A 27,681-nucleotide genomic window follows, 5' to 3' on the forward strand; every position below is an offset into this window, starting at 1 on the left:
AAGAGCTTTCATTTCTGCCTGGAGTTCCCCTTTCACTGGGGCAGCCTATTGGTGCATCTAGGTCTCTTTCAACATCTGAATCTCCTCCTCCTGGTGGTTGACCTTTGTTGCCAATTCTCCAATTCCAACTGTTTTTCATGCTAGTTCAAGACCCTATCCAGCACCTTCTGCTCGCCTTCTTGGTGTTGTTCTCCATGGTCTTGATGTACGCCTCCAGCTCCTGTAGGTTCATCCTGGCTATTTCCCCCTACTTGTTGCCTTGGGAGCCTGAGCAAGACGGGTGGGATAAGAGAGGCGGAGGGGGTGCGCACAACAGCACAGCAAGGGCGCATGGCAAATAGGAGCAGCATGCAGCACACTGGTGCACGCAACGGCGCACCAAATAGGCGCAGCTGGCGACGCCGATGCGCTATTGCAAACACAGCAGCACGAACAGGCGCAGCGAGGAATGGGCACGAACAGGGCGGATGGGCACCAACACAGTCTGCAACGAGAGGGGCAACCAGCACGCAGCGCGAATAGAGGGGGATACGCGAAGGTGTTCATGCCATGTGCACACACACAGAGAGAGAGAGAGAGAGAGAGAGAGAGAGAGAGAGAGAGAGAGAGAGAGTGTCTATTCACCTAAGCATTCCAACTTGGCTTTAAAAAGTGCATAGATGTATATGCGTGTGTTCAGATGAAGTGATCACACGATTATTAATCATGTCTGAATGCCTTCTAAGTATTAAGACACTCTATTTTCTTTGAGATGGTGCGTGGATGTGTGCGCGCACGCGCCTGTGTGTGTGTGTGTGTGTGTGTGAGAGAGAGAGAGAGAGAGAAAGAGAGAGATTTCGTGGGGGTGGGGGGGGGGGGTTGAAATTTAATTGTTGTGTGTCTAGTGGGTCATGAAGGCGATATTAGAACAAAGACAATCCTTGTGCAACTAAGGAATGCCAAACTTATGAAACCCTCACGCAGGCTTCACTGTGTGGAACATAAGTGACAAGCGCTTCAATTTCACACCACTTTCTGAGTCACAACGGAAAGGGATCTAGTTCTAGTCACCCTCATGGAAGCTAGTCTCCCAGAATTTTGATAACTGATCCAAATCATCCTCCAGAGAAGTCTGCGTCATCATAGGAACAGCACAGTTTGAAAAGTCTCTGAAGTGAATATACCCATCGCAAGTTGCAGTTGCCATGCATGCCCCACTGATGGTCATAGCAGTTAATCCGCCATTCAGATGGTTGTCAAGTGTGCTGAGTTGATCACCCGTTTTCGCATCCCATACATACACTTTCCCATCTGTAGATCCTCCAGTCACTGCTTTGTAATGATCCATGTATACAAAATTGACATCTCCCAAGTGGTTTCCCAGGGTTGCGTAAGGCTCTCGTATGTTCCTGAGGTCCCAGAGCTTTGCAGTCCTGCAAAAAACCATACGTTTAAGTATGTAATTTACATGCTAGAAACCTGCACACTAAGTTGAATGAGTTGAAAGTTAACTAGGGAAATATCTTACTCTACCCCTCCCGTGCAGACCGTTTCACCAGAAACAGGTGTAGAAAAGTTGAGAATTCCAAATTCATGGGCAGCAACAGTTGCAATAGTCTGCATCAAGCGAAGATCTACAAGCATGAAGCTCGACCCACCAGCAACAAAACACACGGATCCTTTGCACGTGAGGCCCACCGGCACACCTGGTCCTCTTGTAGACCCAACCAAGGCTCCTGTTCCAGGAATAGATGATGCTGATGTTACGTCCCACACTCGAACCTGTGATTAAAGAAAATTTAGCATCAACAGGAATGCATTTTACTTCACTGATATACATAGAAAACATTTGATTTTGTTCAGAAAGTGGTAATGTATGAGTCAACTCTTGGCCTGTCCATGGGCAGTACATGGGCAGTAGGAATTGGATGGGCCAGATTGCCTGTCCATCCTGACCAGCAGCCACGACGTAGCCTTCCATTGACAGGCAAGCACAGTTGTGTAGCCAGCCTAACATTCAATCACAAATACATTGATAAGGGGTTGTGATAATAGTACCTTCAAATCTTTAGCAGCACTGACTAATAAAGATGGATTATACCTGTGGTACACATACAACAATACAAGTCTGTACAGTACCCTCATCCCCACTTTCCACTTTCCAAGGTCCATGGAGAAACAGTTGAGATTTGCTTACTCTGCCGCTACAAGTTGTTTGATTGCAGATTCATGTCCATGAAATGTCTTTTGAAGAGGAGAGTGCCCACGCTTCTGGCCTGATCCGAGAGCCCATAGTCGTATGGTACCATCCATCCCACCACTGGCAAGAGTAGGTGATCCATATTGGCTTCCTAACAAGTTGTTGGAAAGTGTTGTAACTGGACCAGAATGACCACGAAAGGTGCGCAAAGCACGGCCCTGTGGCAGCACCCATACAATCTCAGTATAGATACAATCTTGTCATTGCTATGATATCAAGGTCCACCTCACACTTTTACACCTTGCTACAAGTACACACGAAGTATAGCAAAAGGTTAAAGAACTCACTTTCTGCCAAAGCCGTATGGTATGATCCATGCTTGACGTCACAAGTAAGGTATCTGAACCATCACCACTACTTCGGGATGACAGTAGTCCTGTTGAAGGCACCATCCTATCCAACATTCACACATCACCAAGGTGTGTTCATACATTTATATATATCTCATACAATATCCCATCCATAATCCCCCCTCTTGTCATTCTCCTTCTACTTTATGCTGATGCTGTGGCTCGCATGAGTCACTCTTTAGAGGATGCTCACAAATTAATGCTTTTCTCAAAAACATCATAGGACTGCACTGACTGCATAGGATGCTGCTTCCAACTAATGGTCATGCAAAACACAAAACTCATACTGGTGAAAACCTTGAAAGTATCTCTTCCCATTGTACTCTATTGAAATCATTCAGTAAAGCCCGTTGACACATTGAAATAACTAAGCATAGTACCTTCATATCATAGATGGCAGCAATATATGAAGCCTAAGCTAGAGGCAAGGAACCACAAATACTATGCATTTGAAAGCACCTGTAAACACTCTGTTTAAAAGCTGGATTCTCAAAAAGTGCCTTTTTGATATTCTCACTTACTACTTTATGGAACTATGAAGAATTTGTTGGTTGGTTGTTTGAAAAAGGGGGGTGGGGAGGGATGAGGGATGAGAGATGATGATGTGGTTGTTTGATCTTGATTTCAAAAGATTCTGAAGAGAACTTCCCTTACCAGCCTCTTACGGTGTTTCCTCTCAGATTTTTGGAAGAGGCTGTGGGACAGTTTTCGGCCTAGGAAGATCACCCTCTTTCTTTGGCTGATGGCACACATGAGCTTGGCGGTCGGCACTTGGCTGGCAATTGAAGGTCGGCCAGCAGCTTGCCCGAGGTGCAACCACCCTCAGGAGTCTCAGTGACATTGTCTTTGGGATTGCCCGAAGGCTCAACAGGTTTTTTTTTTTTTTTTTTCAAAAAGAGACTTCTATTAAGTATGAGAAAAACATACAACAATCGCAGCTATAAGCCGGAAGAGAATAGAATCACCCCAATATGTAAGGTGATTTCAACCACTGAGGAGCATCATGATGCCATGTAAGACCTGTGGTACTAGAGGAAAAGAAGATGCCATGGTCCCATTCCCGCATAAATATCACACGCTTCGCCTGCGCAGAACGAGAGGGCCCCTGAATGCGAGCCCAAGTAGCCATAAGAGTGTGGATGATATCACCCCATTTAGTACTAATGCACTGAGACCCAAAAATCTAGACACCCTCAATAGCCTCCGTGCATCTAGCTCTCCAGATCTACCATGCTGTAATACTGGCAATAATCTCCCAACTGGTGTCAATCCTCTGTCTAGGGGGTGTATAATCAGAGTGAGGAACATCCTGCAATAAACCATGCTGGGCAATACCTCTACGAATGAAAAAAACAGAATCTGTACCATTGCCCTCATAAAAAAGTTGCGGACCGGACTGGGAGAGCCAAGCAACTGCCCCCCAAGTCACATGCATAACTCGGCCACTCAATTTGCCCATAAGTTGGGCTACAGGACCCCAAATCTGCTGTGCAATGCTACACCCCCATAGACAATGTTGTACGGACTCAAAATCTGCCGCACATCTAGGACAAGAAGGTGCTACACCAAAAACTGATCTCCACTGATTGGTGGGGAGACCACCATGTAAGAATAACCAAAAGAAATGAGAGATCTGGCTCCTTCTGTATAAGTGCCAAAGTCTATGCCAATATCTGCGCTGTATCACTGGAGAAATATCATAGCTCTCCTAATGAGGCCTGAGAGTAGGGATCCTATGCATCTGTCGAGTGAGGAGAAGCCTAGCATTCCGAACAGTGAAACTGAAAAAAGGAAGGCTTTTCAAAGAATCGAAGGCATCAATCCACTCCCACTCTCCTAGATCCCAGTGAAGATATCTGATAGAACTGCCACCATATAGCCACAAACACCAAGAGCCATGAGTCACTATCTGAGGAGAAGGATCAATGAACCAGTGCTTCCCCGAGCGACCAACAATCCTCACTGGACTAAGCCTAGTGTTTGGTATGATCACCTCCATACTACATCTCCTCAATCTCCCACCAAGCATGATAGAATACATGAGGAAATCTGTATTATCCTGGCCTGGCAGAGCAACGACCTGCAGAGGTATGCCTATCCTCGAAAAAACTCCTAGCCAACTCGGATGATAGTCTCCGTGAAAGGTCCCAGAAAGCCACTCATGCGGAATAGCTGCATCAATCTGATCAATACGAATGCGAGAGCCCCTAAGATGCTCAGTGGATGCAACTCTCCGATCCTCCGAAAGACTCTTAAAGGTCTTCCAAGCAAGAACTGTGTATGCGCATCTCTCCCATCCTGACCATTGCATATAACGAGATGCACCAAGTGGCCGACCAGCCTCATCCCTAATGAACTCGTTCCACATAATAGGTTGTCGGTCAGCCTCGTCCAAAAACCTAGGAAGCCTTTGTCGCAAAAAATATCTCATGCTTCTCCATGCTCTGACAATGGCTGCAATAAGAGGGGAAGATGGTGCCCTAATATTAGCCTCTGTGAACAAAAAATGTGTGTTGGGCATCCAGTCTCTCCCGACCCTGGGTGTACATCTGAAAATCTGAGACAAGAAAAAATCCTTCCAAGACTCAGTGCCTGGTAGGAAACCTCTGACCACAAGTTTGCAAAGCAACGCCCTGCATTGAACATCCGGATCGATAATATTCAAGCCCCCCTCTCTTTTGGGCTGAATAACTGTGAGCCAAGCAACCCTGGCCAGGCTGAGGTGCCATCCAAGCCCGACCAGAGAAAATTGCGGATCAATCTCCGCAATTGGCCAATGCACGCACGAGAGAAGCACCAACAAGAGGCAATAAACCAAGCTGAGGCAAGCAAAACCTGATTAGCCACCAAAGCTCTGGAGGCTAAATCTAATCTCCTGGAGCTCCAATGGAGGAGCTTCTTCCGGATACTCATAAGTACCAGAGCAAACTGCTGTGCAGGAGAAATATCAATCCCAACTTGGCATCCCAAATATCTAGCAGTACATCCTCTGTTGATCCAAGTAAAACCAAGCTCTGCACCCCAATCAACTCTTGGTGAATCACTAACCCAAAAACCAATAGATTTGTGCCAATTAACGAGTGCCCCTGCTGCCAAACAGAACTCCTCTAGTGCTACCCGGAAGGAACATAAGCATATATGGCGGCGGATTCTCCGCATCTTCACTATGGATAGGGCCTCAACCTAGATCATTACATGGGGCACTGTCGCTTGGGCCAAAGAAGCTGAGCTGGTCAGGGCTTACGAGGAGAATGGGGGTGGGCTAGCCCTTCAGGTCTCTCACCACCGCATTTCGGCAATACTAGTCACAACCCCACCTACAGATCACTGGCGACCAGCCTCATGCAACAGATGGGAGATTTGTAATACCATTGCAGTTTGGCGCATATGGCGAGCTAGATGCAACAAAGGTGGACGTTGCAGGGTGGATCTGACTGCATGCAGAAGCAACGGAAAGCTTTCCTGAGGATCTGGCGGCCTGGCCCTTTTCTCACTGATAGAGGTGGTTACTCCACTTGGCATTACAAACCACCTGTTTGGTTGTTCTCACCCCCCCCCCCTCCCTCCCCCCCGGTATGAGATAGCCTTCTCCTCATAGAGTGGCCAACCGGAGGAGAAGCGTCTATTTCCTCTCTTTTGATTACTTGATTCCCGCCCCGTATATGAGGCGAGTTTGTATCTAGCCCCTCATGGCTGTTTTTAGCCATTTGTGGCTGTTTTTTAGTAACTAATAGAAGGATCTTTTTCCCGGGAAAAAAAAAACCTTCCCTCACCAATCAAATATTGGCTTAGCACAAAGGTTGTCCAAGGCACTGGTGGAACCGCATATGGATTTGAAGGGGAAGCTCTCCGTTACTCATTTGCACTTACTTAGATAGGCCTTAAGTTTGGTATCAAAGTTTACAGCTTCTGAAAACCTCTCTTTTCTAGCCATTCTTCAGTGTTGGTTGACTGATTAGAGGTCAGCCAGCTTCCAGTAGCATGAAGACCACTTTTTTAGAAACAGTTTTCTTTTGCAGTATAGCTTCAGCATAGGTTTTTTTTTACCTTGTGCCTTCTAAAGCTATAGAGGAGAAAATTTCTAAGACTTGCACAAGCATATTTGTATAAGATGAAGGATCAACATGCACGAATGGACGATTCTTTCCACAGAACTTCAGTCATCCCTTCTAAAGGAACTCAAACCCACAAGCCGTCATTCCAGTCAACATGAGCTGCCATGCTTGTCAATTCTTTTGTTGAATGTTGCAAACTATACAGCTGAGGAGACCTGCATCTTAGTAGGGAAGAATGTAGCACGCCTCTCTCAATAGGTACAATTTGCAGGTCTAGCGTTCTATACATGAGACCACAGCCTCCATCAGGGAAGGGCTACCCTCAGACAGATGTGTTTCACACATGGGGAAGGCTGTGACACCTCTCTCTCAAAAGGTACAATTTGTCGGGCTAGTGTTCCATACTGCAGATGGGCAGCCTCCATCAGGGACAGGCTGCACTGGGACGTGGTAGTTTTTAAAAACATTTTGGGCCAAAAAAAACCCTAGGCCGGCCACTGTCGCTGATTTTAGCCGACTTATGCAAAGTGCGAACATAGCCATTCCTCATTTTGATACAGACATTGCAGCGAGAGATGATGATGAGGTGGTGCCAGCCGCTACAGTCACCGCCATTGTAGAGCCAGAGCTGAGAGTATGATAGCGAAGGAAACATGTTAACAAATGGAGCTCTCAATTTGGTAATTGTGTTGTTGAATGTCAAGAAATGAATTGTTTTTTCATTCATTTTTCTATATATATATATGTACACTATATAGTATATTTTTTTATGTTTTTACGGACCTTATGTATTTAACGATCTCAACCCGTACCTGAATGTGTACCTTACCATACCTTACCTTACCGTACCTTTCCACCTTGATTTTAGCATATGCATACATCATCCTTTGCTCCATCCTCCCGGGTAGGTAAACGCAGCATATTCATGCATTTATCTTGCATATTCACAACCTAGAACAGTCCCAAAACACCCATCTCTCAGCCACAGTTTGCAGCCTTCCTACAGCCCCTTGGAAGAGTGCATTGGCCTTGAGATTGGATATCATTGGTGCTTCTACAGCCGTGTACAATTCAGCCCGACTCTTGGTCTTCCGAAGGTCTTGCGTTTGGCCTATCTAGAGTCCCGAGTCAGTTATTCTCTTCAAAGTAATAAAGCAAATACTCCTAGCAATAGGAGGGGGCCCTTCAATGGGTAATTTGGGACCCAATAAGGTGTACATATCTCTCTCTCTCTCTCTCTCATCTCTTAAAGTGTGAAGTGATAAAGTGGATTGCTAAAGACTCACGAAACTCAGGATAAAGAAGGCGGTGTGAGACTGTGTGTGACAGGATTCTACATCTACGCATAATGCCGTTGCATGTTACATTGGTATCATAGTTACCAAGAAACGTGTTTCTTCCATGAAAGATCTTGGGGAAACATTTCATGTTTGAAAATCACATTTCTTTGAAGGCTTTTTTTTTAAACTCTTTTTCTTCTTTAAGTATTAAAGTTTCATGTCATGATTTCGTATAGAGAATGACTTGTGTTACAACTAATGTGTAGCTATGATTTATTCAGTTCAAGTTTGAAGATGGCTATGACTTCTCTTGTAGATAATACAACTCATCTGATGTGTTAATTTGACATCTTGTGCAATGTGCATCAATATTTAGATGACTACCATGAGTTTATAACTTGCACTTTCTTATAAGGTGAATTTGGGCATATGTTCCTGGATTCATCTAGGTATATATATATACATAAATATTTAGAGTCTATGTATAGAGATATATGTTTATCTTTGAGTTTTTTACGAAACCTCTCGGACAGTGTTTCATGCATGGACCGAAACCTCCCGAAACTCGTTTCGAAACTCCCTATTTCGAAACTCCATGGCTACCATGATTGGTATTAGATTCAACTTGTCCATACACACCGTATCCTAGCGTGAGAGCATCCTTGGATGGTCAAACTTCGCTCCGGCACGACCACCGACCATCCTTGCTTGCATATCCTTCTCCGAAGCGGATTTTCAGGTTCTCACCACAACTGTTTTGCAAATTTAGAGGCTTCCACTCTGATTTGGAAAATTGTTGGTAGCCACCCTGCGCGTGGGCAACTCAGGGATCTTTTACAGGCAAGCCTCATTGGTGAGCCTGCAAAGATCACCGACATTCACCCATTGGGGCACAGCTACTACTAGGTGGAGTTCGAGCCCCAGTGGCGTCAAACCAAGTCATGCATTGCGTACAGCATAGGCTTTCTTTGTGTGGTGGCAGCACAGCTTCGATCCTGCGTCTGACCCTCTGGCTAGCTTGTCGAGCTTCCGAATGACAATTTGCTTCCCAGGGCTCAGGAAGGAATACCTTCCTCCTCTCACGGTGATTGATGGTGCCATCGGGAGAGTGATGGACCCCCCCCCCCCCAAACCACTGCCTCGGCCCTCGCATGGGCAGCCGAGACTCCATCCCTTTGCATGTGTGGCCTTGCCGGATTCTGTCCTCACTACATATCTATTCCTAGCCTATGGGGTGACCCCATCTAGCAGCGCGTGGAGTATTCAGGCTTTCCAGGCCAACGCTTCATTTGCAAACAGATGGGTAATTCATTGCCCTCGGTAGCAATCCAGGAGACCGCCTCCGGTGGTTCCTCCCCCCGTTTCTCGTGCTGATACCCACCAGGGGACAAGGAGAGAGGCAAGCCCTCAGGCAACAGAGCACCAGGCCCTGACTACAAATGACCCAACTGCCGGTGAATGGCGAACGGTTGGCCCGCGCCCAAGCCGCCAGCAGACAACCACCAGAGCCAAGCGCCGCCGCCGCGCGCACCAAACTGGCAGAGCTCAGGTGGATTCGGTTCTGTCATACAACCATTACGAGCATTTATCTCAGCATTTTCCCGTTGGTGACACGCCCTCTCCAGTCTCGGAGCGAGCCCCTCCGGCCCCACCAATATGGCGGCCAATCCCTCGTCGAGACCCCCCCCCCCTCCCCCCCCGCGGGCCCCCCCGATCCCCAATGTTCTGAGAGGCCGGCTGGCCCGGCGAGCCCCTCCCATCAGCTTTTCTCTCCGGTGGATCCCTCACAGCATCACCCCTCCCAAACCTCTCCACCCTCTCTCACCGCCTCCCCCACCTCCTCGCCCAGTCTCGACACCGACTTTACCCACCACAGTGCACCCTGCCCCACCTTTATCATCTAAGCCCTCCCTCCACCACTTTCTGCCTCTCCGCAACACTCTCGACACCGCCCAATAGCCCTTGACCCAGCGTGGAGGCAACCGGCAAGATTAGTCCGTCGCTTGATTCACCGATTTTCCGGGCCGGTAAAGATGACCATTGCTGCCTCCCCGGTGAGGGCTCTCTCACCAAAGTCCCCAAGTGGGGCCCCACGATCCTAGGACAGCCTGTGGACTACAGTTTCTTCCAGTGTCTGCCGATGGAAGGTACCGACATGTTTGAGGAGACAGTAGCTCCTATTCGGGTATGTAGTTTTTCACCACTCCAGGCCCTCTACGCCAGATAATGGCGCGATGATTCTCTCTTTCCCTTTCAGTGCAGGCCCGGGGATAGTGGGATCCTAAGTTGGTGGCAGCTGCCATCCAGGGTCAAGCAATCGAGCTCTCCCACCGTCTCCAAGATCTTCTCATCACCGACATTCTCACCCATTTTTGGCCTCTGGCTAGGATGGAGCTTGGAGGTTCAGCCCATCGAGGCCAGGACGGGGAGATGGTAGTCTCCAGTGTGGAGGTGCTGCTCTTTGTGTTCATGCATACTTCTGTTGTGGTACCTCTTCTCCCCTCTTCCAGATACCTCCACTGTGATCGATGGAGTCCGGAGCATGCATATGTGCGCGCTCGTACAGAGTGGCGTCACATGAAGGTCAGGATTAGTGCCCACCTGGCATGCCTTCGCCCCCGCACGGATTGGGATTATTTCCCATCTAAACCCTCACCCAACACTCTTCGAGTGGAGGGCAGTTCCGCTAGTGCCGCATCACACAGAGATTGATATGTGGATTGTTTCACGGAACATTCAGGGTTTAGGGGGCCTCAGTGCTTTCATAGACGAGGTGTCCTACGAGGCAAGCTTCAGAGGGCCATAATGGGGGAACCCATAGAGCATCATCTCTCAGAGGGACGCACCCGCAAATGCAGGAAGATTCTTCCAGGCAAGAGTCACACTTTTTGGTCCCCATCCTTCGGCCCCTCGGGGACACATGGAGGGGTGTGTATATCTGTCAGTGAGCAGATAGCATTGGCTTCCTCAACATTTATGCTCCAAACGCTACTGCCGCGGTAGAGCCCTCTTTTGGAGCTCAGTACGGCATGCCCTTCCTCACGCTGACTTTTGGTGCTTGGACGGTGACTTTAACATGATAGAGGCAGCAGAGGACAAACTTGGAGGTGGCACGGCCACAGTTTCAAGAGCAAAGTACTCAGCTTGGGAGGAGATGATTCTTGCAGTTAGGGGACAAGACCCTTGGCATCTTCCAGAGTTTGGGCGTAGCCCTGGGAGCCTCTGCTTCTCGAGATCAGATAGGAGGAGCACCGGCCCCAACCTCTCTAGACTAGACAAGTTTTATATTGATGAGTGGGCTTGCAACCGAGGGAGTATGATCGGTATTTTGGCAGGTACTTCATTTTCTGATCACGCCCGGTTATTTTGTCCTTAGAGGACCCCTTGAGGCATGACATGCATGTGAGCTCAAGGATCCCGGACAGCCTCATTCAGGACCCCAAGATATGCAGTAGGATAGAGCATATATGGGCAGTATTGGATTTTCTTTCAAGGTCTACTGCGTGCACATTGGATGAGGGCTTAGGGGAGATCAGCAATTTCTTGAAGGAGGCAGCCCAAAGCCAATTAGAGGGTTTCCGGAAGCAGGAGAGGAGTTTGAGGAGTCATCTTGCCTCTTTACAGTGTCTTCAGGAGAGGTCACCGGATAGTCAGTGGATCGAGAGTCAACTTGCTGCCGCTCGCACAGAGATTAGATCCATAGAGGAGAGGAGGGTGGAGTACAAGTATCATGCCAGGGCCTCTTTCTGGACTCAGGCAGGCGACAAAGTCACAGGGGATTTCTTTGAGATAGCGGGCCCCACAAGAGGAGAGACGGTATTCGCAAGTTGTGTGGCCAGGATGGAGCTATTGTTTCAAATCCCCCCCCCCCCCCCCCCAGGTGAGAGCCATCACCACGGACTTTTTTCGATCCCTCCTCACTAGTGCCCCAACATCTCCAAAGGTGGTGGATGCCAGCAAGAGGGTCTGGTGGCATACAAGAGAGGTGGTTCCCCCTTCTCTTCGGTCATTCTTATTGACACCATTTACTGCTGAGGAGTTGGCGAAGGCATTGACGGCATTTCCCAAGGGCAAATGCTCAAGGGTGGAAGAGCTTCCAGTCTCCTTCTTTCTTCGCCATTGGGACCTCATGGAAGGTGGCCTTCGAGCTGCCTTCAATGAGATTATGATCACAAGTGCCATGCTAGAGAGGCTCTCAGAGGGCTTGATTCACTTGATTCCCAAGGAGGGTGGCGACACATTGAAGATCCAGCAGTGGAGACCCATCACTCTTCTAGGGACAGCCTATAAGATCTTGGCCAAGGCCATCAGCAGGAGACTTCAGGCTTTTCTCCCAGACTTGATCCACGACACTCACACCGGCTTTGTTCAGGATCGAAGCATTATGGACAACATCTTTACCTTCTGGGAGGCGATGTGTGGGAGAAGAAGAATTAGGGTTAGAGTTCATTCATGTGGGAGACATACACAGAGAGAACAAGGGAGAGAGAGAGTTGTGGGGATAAGTCAACTCATGATATGAGTGTGTGACTCCCCTATCACACATGTATATTGCACTAGTACACATAGTGCACTTAGTACATTAAAAGTACTAAGTGTACTATGTACTATAACTTATGGGCTTGTACACACTATAAGGGTGGGCATTATGCCTTTACCCCAACAACCTCCCACTTAAAGGCAAAGTGTCCTTAAGTAAAGGAAAAGAAAAAATCAGCATGTACATGATAATATACAAGGCCATATCAAGGCTGAAACTGGCCTCATCCAATGCCCATCAAGTGTCTGCAATGAGCAAACCGCTCCGGAGGCAAACTTTTTGTCAACAGATCAGCCGGGTTGTCATCCGTATGAATCTTCACAAGCTGAATTTGCTTGTTCTCTATCACCTCTCTGTTGAAGTGATACTTCACATCCACATGCTTCGTCTTTGCATGAAAGACAGGGTTCTTTGCCAACTGGATGGCACTCTGACTGTCACAATGCAACAATGGAATATCCCCTGTATAACCCAAATCAACCACTAACCGAGATAGCCATAATGCCTCCTTGCATGCCTCTGTGGCTGCAATATACTCGGCCTCTGTAGTAGATAAGGCTGTGCACTTCTGCATCCTGGATATCCATGACACAGCACCTCCTGTGAATGTAAACACATAACCGGTAGTAGACTTCCGGTTATCTGGCTGTGGGCTGTCCATAGCACTGAGTTTCACATATGGAGGCAAAGGAGTACTAGTCTTCTTCCCACCGTCCATATTGAACCGCTGCAAGACTTTGCCAATGTATTCCTTATGAGACAAATACAACACATGCTGATTTCTGTCCCGAAGTATCCGCATACCCAAGATGTGATTTGCATCACCCAAATCCTTCATATCAAAGGTTTGATGCAGCCTCTGCTTCAAGGTATCCATCTCCTTACGAGATTTCCCGGCAATCAACATATCATCAACATACAAGATGAGGATCAATAGACTGCCATCCAAAGCTTTCTTGGTGTATAAGCAGTGATCTATGTCACTTCTCCTGAATTTCTGTGATTTCTTGAATGTATCAAATTTATGATACCATTCTCTTGGTGCCTGTTTGAGCCCATAAAGACTCTTTTTCAGCTTGCATACAAGCTTCTCCTTTCCACTCACTGCATAACCCTCTGGCTGCTGCATATATATCTCCTCATGGAGATCACCGTGAAGAAAAGCAGTCTTCACATCCATCTGAATCAAGTCCAGATCATCATGCGCAACCAAAGCTAACACAGCTCTAAGTGTGGTCATTTTGACCACTGGAGAGAAGATCTCATCAAAGTCCACACCATATTCCTGCTTGAAGCCCTTAGCCACTAACCTGGCTTTGTATCTTGGCTTTGCATCTGGTGCAACTTTGAGCCTGTAAACCCACTTGCATGGCAAAACCTTCTTGCCTGCAGGCAAATGCACCAACTTCCATGTACCATTTTTGTGCAGAGAATCCATCTCTGACTTCATGGCACGCTCCCAAAGAGCCTTGTCTGCCCTCTGTAAAGCCTCCTTGTAACATGAGGGCTCCCCACAGTCAGTGAGCATCAAGTAGTCAACCCCTGGAACAAACCTGTCAGGGGCTCTGGAGGGTCTTGTGGACCTCCGTACCCAATGACCATCATTTGCAGGTTGCTGTCCAGCCTGCATATCACCCATTGGTGGCTCCTGTTCCATGCCATAAGGCTGAAATATCATGCCCGGTATCTCCTCTAACTGTGGTATATCCATAGGGATATCTTCTGCCATCTCTGGCTGTCCATTTGGACCATTTTCAGCACCATTTAAGGGTTGGTTTTGCTGCTGTAATGGCTGATTTACAGCCCTTTGTTGTTGTCCATGATGTCCATCATCATCAAAGATGACTCTGCAAGGCTCCTGTTGCCTTGCAGGCTCCTTATACATGCATGTTTCATCAAAAATGACATCATTGTTGCGTATAATCTTTCTATTTACGGGATCCCAAAGTCTATACCCCATTTCACCTCTGTCACCATATCCTAGGAATATGCATTTGTGAGACTTAGGATCAAGTTTGGTGCGCATTTCCCTGCGTATGTGCACGTACGCAACGCAACCAAACACTCTCAAGTGCCTGTATGACGGAGGCTTCCCTGTCCATACTTCCTCTGGCACTTTCCCACCAAGCCTCGTGTTAGGTGACCTATTTATAAGGTGAACGGCTGTCATAACAGCTTCAGCCCAAAAACCATGAGGTAATGCAGCATGTGACAACATAGAACGGACCTTCTCCTGAATGGTCCTGTTCATCCTCTCTGCTGTCCCGTTTTGTGGAGGATCATAAGGAGTAGAGAGCTCCCTCTTGATGCCTTTAGCATCACAAAAGTCCTGAAACTGTTTGGACATATACTCTCCACCATTGTCGGAACGCAAAGCCTTCAGTGTTTTGCCAGTTTGATTCTCAACATGAGCAACAAACTTCTGAAACACTGAGAATGTATCGCTCTTCAAACGAAGAGGATAAACCCACACCTTGCGTGTGGCATCATCAATAAAAGACACAAAGTATTTTGCCCCTCCCAAAGAAAGCTGAGGCATCTCACATACATCTGTATGCACAAGCTCTAACTGAGCATCTTTCTGTCCAAGAGCTTTCTTGTGGGGGCACTGTAGTTGCCTACCATATATACAATGCTCACAAAACTGAAAACTTGAAAACTTTAGAGAAGGCAAGTAACCCAAACGAGACAATTGCTCCATTCCTTTGACACTCATGTGTCCCAACCGGCTATGCCACATACAGATTTCCGGCAGCTCGGTTGCATTTACATTAGCATGGTGACAAACACCTGCATGCATGAAATAAAGAGTGTCCACCTTAGAGCCTCTGGCAACAACCAGTGAGCCCTTACTAATCTTCCACTTTCCACGACCAAATGTGGTAACATAATCAGCATCATCAAGCTGTCCAGTAGAAAGCAGGTTCTTCTTGATCTCAGGCACATGCCTGACATCATGGAGCATAAGCTGTGAGCCATCTGAAAACACAAGCCTCACATCACCTCTGCCAAGAATCTTGCATGCATGGTTATCACCCAAATAAACCACTCCTTCATTGCCAGCAGTATACCTGACAAACAAGTCTCTGCAACCTGTGACATGAAAGGAGGCACCTGAATCAATGATCCATGAGTGCATACCATGACCACCTGTAAGAAGTGAATGGGCATCAAGTGAAGACGTAAAGAGGACCTCATCCTCACTGCCACCTGCATGTGATACATTGATTTCTTCAATCTTGACTCCACTTTTGCCCTTTGGCTTTACATCTTTGGCTTCATCTTTCTCTTTGTCTTTGCCTTTTCCCTTTTCCTTTTGATCATTTTTCCATTTGTAGCATTGCTTTTTAATGTGTCCCTTCTTGCCACAATAATGGCATTCTAAATCCTTTTTGGAGCGAGACTTGCTCCTTCCCCTTTCTTGGCTTTTTCCCCTTTGTTGGGATCTCCCACGTGCATTCATTGCATTGGACTTTCCAACAGAGTTGTTTTTCCTGTTCATCTCTTCTTGAAGAAGAGCACCCTCAACATCTGCATATGACAGCATAGCATGCGAATTGCTAGTGGCTGTCCTGAATGTGTCCCAACTCTCTGGCAAAGTGCATAACAGAAAAGTGGCTTTGAACTCATCGTCCATTGCCAACTTTTGATTAATGACCTGGCTGACAATACCATTAAACTCATTTAGATGGGCTGTCATAGACGCCCCTTCCTTCATCTGAAGACCTATGAGTTTCTTCAACCAATACACTTTGCTTGAGGCACTTTGTTGGGCATACAAGTCCTGCAATCTCTGCCACATTCCCCAAGCTGTCTTCTCTTCACGAATGCTGAAAAGTAATGAGTCTGACACAGACAACATGATAGTAGATCTTGCCAGCTCATCCATATCTTCCCACTCTTCAGCAGTAAGAGAAGCGGGCATTACACCCCTTTCTTTGATAGGCTTGTGCTGCTTTTTCTGGAGCAACACATTATAGCACTGGGTTTGCCAAATATCATAGTTATGTGAGCCTTCAAGCTTCTTGATGTGAAGCAATGAAGAGCTCTCACCTGTGGTTGCCATAGCAAAATGCAACCTGTCAATGCCTGACTCCTTGCAAAATGTGCAAACACTGCACCAAAAGCACACAAAGTGCTCACAGTTGTTCTCCCAAGCTTTATCTCCCACTGCGGAAGCACAAATGCAACTTTTCTCCCACTGTTTGTGATGAAATCACCAAAATCTGGTTGCTGCAGATTTTGGACAGCACCTTAAATATACTCTGTTGCCCTTCCAAAGTACTGTACAACAGTACCAATTGCTCACAAATGATGTACCAAACTTGTACCGGCAAGTACAACAGCTGAAATTGAACCTTTTCCTCACTCAAATCAGTGTACAGCCATGCCAAAACTTGCACAAAGCTGTGCCAAATCTATACCAACAGGTACAGTAGCAATAAATGCTCTCCTGGCTGTCCAAATGAGTGAAAAACAGACTTTTACAGTCCTGTACACTGCAAACAACAGTCCCGAACCGAAATTGGGCAAAAGCCCCTTGACTGCAAGCTGATTTTTGAGGATTCAAGGCATAAATGTCTTGCCTGCTGCTTTGCCAAGCTCAACAAGCATACGAACTTGAAAAGCCCCTTGATTTAAGATCAATTGCTGATCATATATGGTACATTGACGCACATGAAGGCATCCAGAGTGTTCACGATGCTTCCCCCTGGCCACATATACATCAAATACATGAAACCCCCTTGATTTACAGGCACATTGAGTGCTTGTAAGGCATCAACACATTATCCACAGCATCAAATGCGATTGCCTGCATGCAAATCAACCAAATCGGCACAAAAGCCCCTTGATTTGCACTGCAATTTGCTGCAATTTTGCCCAAATGTGCGATTTCTCACATCATACAGCATGTATGAGTGCTTAATTGCACAATTACATCAAAAGCCCCAAATTTTGACATCCAATTTCCTGCAAATTGATCCTGATTGTGACCAATTTCCTGCAAATTGATCCTGATTGTGACCAATGTCACCCAATTTTGCCAATTTTGCTCAAAAATTGAGCAATTGGGCACCTGTACCTGCTCAATTGATTACTGTACTTGCTCAATTGCAAATCCCAAATAAAAAATTGAAGCAAATACCTTGTAATTTTCTGATTTTTCTATGATTTTTGGTGCTGCTCTGCAGAAATTTGATGCTCTGTTGCAGAAGGGGGTGATGAAGCTGCTGTAGTACAGAGGATCAAGACAGCAACCTATGCTCTCAGCTCCGCACTGTGGTATGCTTGCTGCTGAGAATGGATCGCCCAAATGCACTTCAAGCGTCCCCAACTCCTGTGCTTAATCGATTGTTGGAGACGAAGGGAGTAGGAGACTACCACCAGGTATGCGCCAACGAACCTGCATAGGCTACCACCAGGTATGCGCCTGGTGTTGGTGCGCTGGTTTTTTCTTCGCTCACGCCTACAACGCTGGCTTTCTCTTCGCTCACGCCTGCTTAGTCGTTGGCTTACGTGTCTAACGCCCAGCGCTAATACGCTTTGTAGCCAGCCGAATCACGACCAAACGCCTCAACGCCCACTGCCTACGTGTTCGCTTGGCTGCTGTGATTCAGCGCAGAAGTGGCTGCCCGCCACATTCTCCTTCCGCCCACCTGCCTGCGGCTGCTGCCTTGTGGTTCGCTTGGCTGCTGCGACCCTGATGCAAGCTGCTCACGTTGAAGGGCCTTGCTGCGAGCGTTGATGCCTTGCACTATCTCTTCAGTGCTATGCGCTGCTCAGCAAAGCAAGGGCTGAGTGCATGGAACAGTACGACTCACCTAATGAGGGTGACAAACAGCTACAGTACAGCTCGTTCAGCTATCAAGGAGAAGAGGGAAGAGGGAGGGATCACTAAGCTCTGATACCAGTTGTGTGGGAGAAGAAGAATTAGGGTTAGAGTTCATTCATGTGGGAGACATACACAGAGAGAACAAGGGAGAGAGAGAGTTGTGGGGATAAGTCAACTCATGATATGAGTGTGTGACTCCCCTATCACACATGTATATTGCACTAGTACACATAGTGCACTTAGTACATTAAAAGTACTAAGTGTACTATGTACTATAACTTATGGGCTTGTACACACTATAAGGGTGGGCATTATGCCTTTACCCCAACAGGCGATAGCTTTGGCCAAGATGCGGCAACGGAACCTCATTGTGCTACTCTTAGCCTTTGAGAAAGCTTATGATAGGGTGGGTTGGAGCTTTTTGGAGGGCACTATGAGCCGCATGGGATCCCCCATGGAGTGGATTCGTGGAGTCTCACGACTTTACTCAGCCTCACACAGCCAAGTTCTCATTCAAGAAGCCTGTTACGACCCTGTGTTTTTCTCTAGACAGTAAGCAAGTGGGCCACGAGCACGGGCACGGGATGGACAGTGTGAATGGCATCAGCTTGGAATCGAGAAGAAACCCATGTGTGGCGCCAGCCCGAGTGTGAAGAGGACAAAAGGATTGAAAGTTTATAAGGTTTTAAAACCTTGGACGATTTAAAATAATAAAGGATGCATTTTTTTAGCTATTGCTTTTAGTTTTTGGAGAAAACGGGCTGAGTCGCCTCCTTATAAAGAAGGGTGGCGGAATTCGATGAGGCGTGTGGTTTCTTCTCCTTGGATAGCTGGTCGCCCGAGAGCACAAGCAAACATGGTCGTTGGCACACAGCAACCAAGGCACCACTGTAGGCAAGACAAGGCCATGTCCTTGGTGTTGGTGTTGGCGCCGGTGAGAAGAGAGAGGTAGCATGGTAAAAAGCAAGGCATCGCGGCTCGGGGTGCACGGCAGCAGCCAGTCGCCAAAAAGCAAGCAAGCGTACCACAGGTTTGGGAAGGCGGTGCAGGGGATGGGTGCATAGCAGCGAGCCAGACGGGTGCTAGCGGACGTGGAGCAGGCCACATGCTGGTGGCGGCTGTGTGTGTGGAAGCAGCCAAGCAGGCGGCTTTCTGCCGCGTGGAACGGGCCAGCAGCGTCATCATCGCCTTCGCCCCCCCCCCCCCCCCCCTTTTTGTGCTAGAGTTGCACTGGGCCTCGTGAGCTTGAGAGGCTGCTTGGCGCTCTCTAGATCTATGCTCTCGGGACTGTGACTGAGAAGGCGACTGAGAAGGCGAGATGTGGCTAAGAGGCAGACTACAGAGTCCTTTCATGGTCAGACGCACAAAGGGCTGCAGCATGAGCCTTTATGGAGAGAAAAATCTGTTCGTCTGGAGCGCTACAGTGTTTGGTTCAGGAAACACTCCATGGGAAGGCCACGATAGAAGCTGTTTTGAAAGCGGATTTCATCTCCTTACGAAGAGAGCAAGGGTGCGATGAAAGTGTCTTGGCTAGCAAGTGAAAGGACTTGGATCATGGGACACATCTAAGGTAGACTTACAAGAGAGCAGGGGCGCCATGAGAGGTGCCGGCTAGCAAGTCTTGAACCTTGAATGTGTACGAGGTCCTCCAACACTTAGCTTGAAGGCTTTTTGAAGACAAAGATCAAGGGTTTAAGGCTTTGCAAATGGCTCTTGACGAAGAAGACATGGGGTAAGGCTTGCTAAGCACTCATGTGGAAGACCTGGGTGAAACTATAAGGGATCCTATTGGTGGAGGATTCTACAAGTTGTACTTTGTACTCAAATTTGATCAAGTAAAGAGATACTGCAAGGGGCGCCACTACGTTTTGGGGCCAATCGGTGTCCATGTAATGTTTGCAGGAGCACTCTAGCTCCCCCTGTTTGTTTTTCTTTTCCAGGGCCTCAAGAGTGTTGAAGTGTTTTGTGTGCGAGTGTTTGTTTCACCGCCCATCAAATTTCTGAAAGCCGGTTTCAAAGCCCGTGGCGACAGATTCCCCCTCTCCCGCTCGGTTAGATAGGGTTGTCCTTTTGCACCTTACCTCTTTCTATTCGTTGCCGAGGCAATGAGTAGTTTTCTCTCCGCCCAAGATATTGGGCTTCAAGGATTGCGTCTTCCCCTCCGCACGCAGGAGGAGCTGCTGGAGCAGTTGTTCCTTCCATCCTACATTTCGGGTGGACCTTTCCTGCTTCACCACAGTACTCTCTCTTAGTTCTCCAGATGTCGACTTCGCACGACAACGTGCCACCCGCCGATCCTCAGATGGAGGCCTTGCAGATGACTACTCTTCAACAACAGATGGAGGACTTGCAAAAGGCCTTTTTCGACGGTATGGCATCAATGAGATCACAAATGGAAGACATGCAACAACGGCACCAACATCAGCGCGAGGGATCCAGGAAGTCACAGCGAGCGCGTCGTTCGCGTTCTCCAACATCATCATCGTCATCCTCGGTGGGCCAGCAGGACGATCCTTTAACTCCTCCCGATCCGATTGCCGAGGTAGACAATGTTGAACTCAAACTTTTGTATAAATTAATGACCACAGCACAAACACGAAAGATGGACATCAAGTTACCTGAGCCCTACAATGGCCACCGCGATAAGCGGTTAATCGATCACTGGCTCTACAAGATGGAGGTTTATTTCTCAAATACTGAATTGCCCGAAAATAAAAAGGTGGCATTGGCTAGTACCCTCTTGAAAGATACCGCCTTCCTTTGGTGGCGACGCAAGATTTCAGATGGCAAGTCTACTCCAACGTGGGATAAATTCCGGCGTGCTCTTCGCAAGGCTTTTGAGCCTACAAATGCGAACTTTCATGCCAGGTCTTCTCTCCGCGGCCTGAGTCAAACTGGCTCCGTGGCCGCGTACATCTCAGAGTTTCAAAAACTGGCTCTGGCGATAGAGAGACTCAGCCCCTGACCAGCTTCACAGCTTCATTGACGGGCTTGAACCCACGATCCAAGACGAAGTCCATAAGTACAATCCTGCCACCCTGGATGAAGCAATCTCGTATGTCGAGTGTATTAGTGATTATAGGCGTCCTCCCAGGAACTTTTCCTCCGGCGCCCGTTCCTACCAGCGAAATCGATCCAATGGGACTAGCCAACCCTAGCGTCCTAATTCTGGACAACCCAACTCTCGACGACCATATTCTGGACAACAGTCCTTCCGGCCGCGCTTTTCCGGGCAAACTTCCGTGTCAAATGCAGGATCCTCTCAGACGGAATCCTCTAGCAGCAGAAACCGAGATCGGTCTCGACAGGACCGTCGTAGCAATGATCGGCGTATCTTCAAGCGAGAAACCTCTTCAGGACAGCAAACCTCTTCATCAACTGCCACTTCATCCCAACCTAGTCACCCAGGCCTCTGCACAATTTGTTCTGGCGATCACCGGTGGTATGAATGTCCTCAGCGTCCTAAACCCTCCAACACTCGGCGCAATTCTCAGGTGGACAGTTGCCACCATGCTGATCATGACCCGCCTCCTGTGAAAGACAAGAACAAACAGATAGCTTATTCTGTTCGCGTTTCTGAGTTTGTCAGTACCCTGATGCTTAATGGCCAAAGTACCAACCCTGTTCTGGTGAATCTTTCCAAGCAGGTCCTTAGTCTTCTGGGTTTCATTGGCGACCATCCCATCAATGTGCTGGTGGACAGTGGTTGTTCCACTAATTTTGTGGGAACTTCTTTGGTTAACAAGCTTCGCCTACAGACCCGACATTTTGTGGATGCTCGTCGGCTTCCGCCAAAGAACTGGGCACCGGAGATAATGGAGTATAGTCGGGGACGAAGATCTCGCAGTAAAATGTCATAGGAGGGCGCGTGGAGGAGATATTGCGGAGGCCATCCACACTGCACTCTGGAAGAAAGTGTGCCAACTGCGGGTACCGTGACAGAAAATACTCGAAATGAGTAAGATGCAGTGGCTCGCACGTGAGGAAAATAGTCCAAATCGCCCAAGTATCGGGTTCGGTTACATGCGGGCTGCTGACATGTATGCGGTACACCTATGAGGCCGGGGATGCTGGGATAGGAGAGGCTGGAAGACTTGGAATCCACCCAGCATCGGCGGGAAGTGGCACTGAGTCCGGAGTGGGGGCACGAGGAGGGCTGTGTTCGGGAAGAAGAGCCTCGGGGATCTCGTCGATATAACTCAGGTAAGAGATGTGCATGTCGGGTTCCTCCGGAAAGTTGTCCATGAAGCATGCACGTAGAGGGCGAGAGCACACAGAGTATGTGGCGTGGGCAAAGCAAGGAGAACCCACGAACAGCCAGGAGGAAAGTCGCCTAATCGCTAGGAAGAGGGAGGCGAACAAGAACAAGGCGACATCTTGACAGCCGGGGGAGGGGGCGGGGGGGGGGGCGGATGGTGGTTGCCGAATCGCCCAGGGGTGGCGGTTCACACCAGCACACGCCCAACGCACGCCCAGCGCACGCCCGGTGGGTTTTTTGTGTTTTTTTTTTTTTAAGAGACCCACGTGGCAATGCACGTATTAAATTTTTTTTTTATTGTTTTCTTGGTGGTGTAAAGGTGACGGCCTGGAGCACGTCGGCGAGTGAAAACGATGCGCCGCTTCGAAGGGCCCCGCCGATTGGATGAGAGGGGTGCGCCGCTTTGAAGGGCGCCGGCAGCGACTAATCGAGGAGAAGAAGGGCACTCATCGACGGTGAGGGCTCTGGGCCGACAGCTGGCAGCGAACGAGGCGAAGAGGGGGGGGGCTCCATATTCAGCAGCGAAAGGGGAATTCCCGCCATGTTGCGAACGCTTAACACAACCGGTCAGCAGGGAGGGACGGTAGTCCTGATATGCAGTAAGAGTTCCCTCTCTGCTATACACACAATGCGTGTGTATGGGTGTGAGACATTTTGTTTTTGTTTACATCACTTTGAGCAAGGATTTACGCCAAGTCCACCATCGCTCTGCTTCTTCCATACAACACCGAGAAGAGAGGTGGATGAGGGAGTGCCGCGGAGAGGGTGAGGGCTTCACAACCCACGGGTAGGAAAAAATTTGCTCTGATACCACTGTGAGGATTATGTTGTTAATCCCTCATGTTGTGTACTAATTACTACTTAAGTACTTAACTTAGAACAAGAACCTTCAAGAGAACACTTGAGAGAAGATTGAATTGACTTGTTGTATTAAACTGAGTACAATAGGTCTCTTATATAGGAGATGAAGAGACACATTTGAAGAGGCATGTCCTTTGACAAAAGGACATGACCTTAGACGAAAGGATACAACTTTAGGCTAAGGGATGTGTCTATTCGATGTAGAGGCACAACCATTCATCAAGGGATACAACCATTCGTCGAAGGGATGTGGCTATTCGATGAAGAGGTACATCCTTTTGGCAAAGAGTCGCAACCAATCGAGGGTAGGGGTTCCCTTGGCTGGTTACTCTTTGCATCTGCAACAAGAATCAGCAATGAAGAGAGAATCTGATACATAAATACGTCACAATCATGACAAATCCAAACAGATAGGGTAGACAGCAAGGTGCACACGCTCAAGGCTGAGGGTTGAGTCGGGCTGGAGCTGTCAAGGAGGCGGCGGCTGCAGGTTGGCGCATGCAGAGGGAGGCACAAACAGGTGGCACCCGTTTTTGTTGTGGCTCACGTATGGGGTTTTTTTTTTTTTTTGCTTGTATGCGTGGCAGTTGACCCTTAGACCCTTAGCGTTTTTTTTTTGTTTGTGTTGTGTTTTTTTTTAATTAAAAAAACATCTACTCGTCTATTTACTCACAAAAGGGCAGCCGGCTAAAGCGAACCCACGAAGGGGTGTGTCTACTCGATGGAGGGGTAGGAGGGGTGCCTTTCCACCAAAGGGTACCGGATGAAGAGGTAAGCTCCCTTATTGGCAAGTTGCATGCTATCTTGCCTCTGTTCAAGAATTTTCTACATATGGCTGGCCCGACATTAATCAGCAAAAATTGGGAGTTTGGGGCTGAATATGATGGGGCATTCTCTCATGCTCTTCCATTCAATACCTGCTACACCTAATTTTAGGGTTTGGGCTGACTGATTTTAGGGTTAGGGTTAGGGTTTGGGCATGTCACACAGGGCAAAAAAAAGTTTGCTCTGATACCACTATAAAACTTTTATAGCTTAATTAACATGATTAAAGACTTGATTAATGAACATAAGACACACACTGCAAGAAAAGACTGAATGATTGCATTGAGACAGGGGACTTTCTTAAATAGAGGCCGAAAAGGTACAAATGAAGAGGCACATCCCTGTGAAGGGGTGTGGCTCTCGAATCAATAGTTATGTCCTTAGGACTTAGGGGTGTGTCTTTAATGAATAGGCATGTCCTTTGATAGTCACTCGTGTGCAAGGGTGTGACCCTTCACAGGTGTCTTTACAGTTAATGAGGGATCAAGGAGTAATTAAGGAGAGATTAAGAGAGTTAGTCACAATCGTGACACTTATGTTGAAAAGATACCTAATGTTTCAGCTCAAAAGAAGCTTGATGACTGTTTTGAACCGAGCACTTGAAATTAGGTTGCATGAACGGTGAGACACTACGTCCAAGGGAGATGGAGATGGAGATGGAGATGGAGATGGAGGTGGAGGTGGAGGTGGAGCGGTATGTGTCTTTTGGTAGTCTCCTGAAGGAACATGTGGAATATGAGTGGATAACACAAGGACTGTCCTTTTTGGGCTGCTCAAAGAATACATAGGACTTGTGTACAAAAATTTAGTGTGTGCGAGTATGCAGAATCATGAAGCAAGCCATTACATGTCAGCACACAATTGCTCCCGTTTATTCAATACCCTCCCATGCACTCCCACACGAACGCTCTTATTTAAACAAACATTTATCCACAATTGTTGCATGCACACTCACGCATAACCTCTAGCTCTTTGGCATATTTCTGGAAATTTAAACCTGCCAGCAATACCTACATTGGTTCCTTCTCCATGTGGACTCACAACTCCAATAACTTCATGGAAAGAACTGTGTCTCATCACGGTTAACATCTTTGAAATTCAAACTTCTAGCCATTTGAAGAATAAGAAGGTATCTAAAGTCAAAGAAACTTAACATTTTAACAAAAAGTCATTAAAATCATAATATGGCAACTTAAAGGGCCCCTATAGACCTCAACCTTCCCCTAATGAATGTTTTAATCCACATGTCAAAAGAAGCAGGGTATTAGAGGATATATGATGGTCATTTACATACAACTCATATTTGTTGTCCTTGAAAGAACTTAAATTACATCCCACAAATTTAGTTAATTATGATTATTATCCATCCTATATAGGACCTTACCCATGCAAGTACTTTAATCTCCCTGCCCCTCCTTGTAAGTAAGATTTTACCTCTTGTGTCCATTTGGCATCATATTTATGGCCATACTCTTTGCTAGAAAGAGTACTAATCTCTTTTCTAGAAAGAGTTTGTTAGAGACCTTTGCACCCCCTTGCAACCCCCCATGCTTCCTCCAAGACTCCCACTACTCGTTTGACCCCAGCAATGGTCATCTAGAGCCACTTTAATGCTACACATGTGAATGTCTCTTCTAGCCACCCTGAGGTTCACATTGTAGGTTGAGCGTCAACTTAGTGTGCCGAGGAGCTAATAGCATAAAACGAACAGTATATCAACTTCTAGCTTGCCTCATATCAAACAAGCTTTCAAGACGTTTGCGCACCTTTGTGAATATTACTACCAAACATCATTACAATTCTACAATTAAAATCTTGATTAAACCAAGGACCTTAGCACCTATGACTTTTAATAATGCCATAAGAACACACCTATACATTAAAGATGAAACATACTGAAGTTGCAACACTCCATATATAGAAGAAATACCTCATACATGTAATTTGTGCATTATGACCAGACACACTATACATTGCTGCTTGTGACTCACTGTTATATGTAGAGATGCTAGGACCCTGCAACAAAAAAAAAAATCATTTTTTATTAGCAAAATATTTCACATAAGTCAAAAGTTTGAGTCAAATACACTCTTTCTCTCCTGGCAAATCTATGGTTATCCACCTAAAAAATGAGTCAATCTTCTTTAAAAAAAAGCAAAATATTTCACATAAGCCAAAAGTATTAGTCAAAGGGCTCATGTAATCAGATACGTTCATCCTCTCTTGAAAACACACCCAAAGGAAGAGTCAATCTCCTAACACATCAGTATGAATCAAATGCATTCTTCCTCTCTTATTGAATCCACGTAAAGGAATTGGTAAATTTTATGATGACTCAAAGTATGAATTTTATACACTCTTCCTCTCCTAAAGAATCCACCTAAAGGCATCAATCTTCTAAAAAGACCCTAGGTCTTGTGTAGTTTGATATTTCTCTCTCTCTCCATCCATGATGCTCTGTACTCCAGTCATGAGGTGGGTGACACAGGATGGGTTCTCCATATTTCATTCTGACCTCTCCCCCCTCATCTCACCCGCTTCTCCCCTGTATAGCACCACCCATCCCCCTGCTGCCCCAACTCTGCCAAGCACCACTCGGTCCAGCGCTTCACCAACCCGGTGGAGACCATCATTGCCTTCTTGCCCGTCTCATCAATTTTCCTTGAGACTGAAAAGATGCAAGGGAGAAGAGAGCTTGAGCTCTTGCAAGCACACACACTCACAAAACCCTAAAAGAGAACACACAAGGTGAGAGGCTAAAAATCTTCTTCTTCTTCACACAACACTTAACACACCATATACAAAGATAAGAGTACACACAATATGAAAAAGTACTCAACCAAATACATACTAGGGTTCTCTATAGTGTGAATCCAACTAAATGAGCTGGCGCTATAACTATGCCAGTCTCTAGAATGGCTGTCACACAGCCTGTCATCCCACTGGCCGCATATCACCCATGATCTCACCAACCATGCCAGTGGTGTAAGTGTGGGAGCTATCCCCCAGGCGGGTCATCAGTGTCCACCGCCTCACTAGATGAGCTCGATATCTAAGAGAGCTTGAGCTCTTGCAAGCACACACACACTCACAAAACCCTAAAAGAGAACACACAAGGTGAGAGGCTGAAAATCTTCTTCTTCTTCACACAACACTCAACACACCATATACAAAGATAAGAGTACACACAATATGAAAAGGTACTCAACCAAATACATACTAGGGCTCTCTATAGTGTGAACCCAACTAAATGAGCTGGCGCTATAACTATGCCAGTCTCTAGAATGGCTGTCACACAGCCTGTCATCCCACTGGCCGCATATCACCCATGATCTCACCAACCATGCTAGTGGTGTAAGTGTGGGACCTATCCCCCAGGCGGGTCATCAGTGTCCACCGCCTCACTAGATGAGCTCGATATCTCAACACTCCCTCTCGAG

At 47.2% G+C, this 27,681-nt stretch overlaps 1 protein-coding gene across 2 annotated transcripts in view; it reads right to left on the bottom strand.

Moving 5' to 3' along the window:
• Nucleotides 1–925: 925 nt before the first annotated feature.
• The window catches only part of LOC147638631 (nuclear distribution protein nudF-like), a 55,204-nt gene continuing 28,448 nt past the window's right edge, over nt 926–27,681 (bottom strand). For both annotated transcript variants that reach the window (XM_086798555.1, XM_086798556.1), the window contains 6 exons: nt 26,172–26,257; nt 2,527–2,632; nt 2,177–2,397; nt 2,038–2,080; nt 1,508–1,761; nt 926–1,412 (listed from right to left, as the gene is read on the bottom strand). In XM_086798555.1, the coding sequence (XP_086654681.1) occupies nt 1,043–1,412; nt 1,508–1,761; nt 2,038–2,080; nt 2,177–2,397; nt 2,527–2,632; nt 26,172–26,257 (1,080 nt within the window). In that variant the 3' untranslated portion in view covers nt 926–1,042. The remainder of the gene's footprint in view (nt 1,413–1,507; nt 1,762–2,037; nt 2,081–2,176; nt 2,398–2,526; nt 2,633–26,171; nt 26,258–27,681) is intronic.

Source organism: Cibotium barometz, chromosome 5 (assembly GCF_041138505.1).
Source record: "Cibotium barometz isolate CiBa-2024 chromosome 5, ASM4113850v1, whole genome shotgun sequence".
Lineage (NCBI taxonomy): Eukaryota > Viridiplantae > Streptophyta > Polypodiopsida > Cyatheales > Cibotiaceae > Cibotium > Cibotium barometz.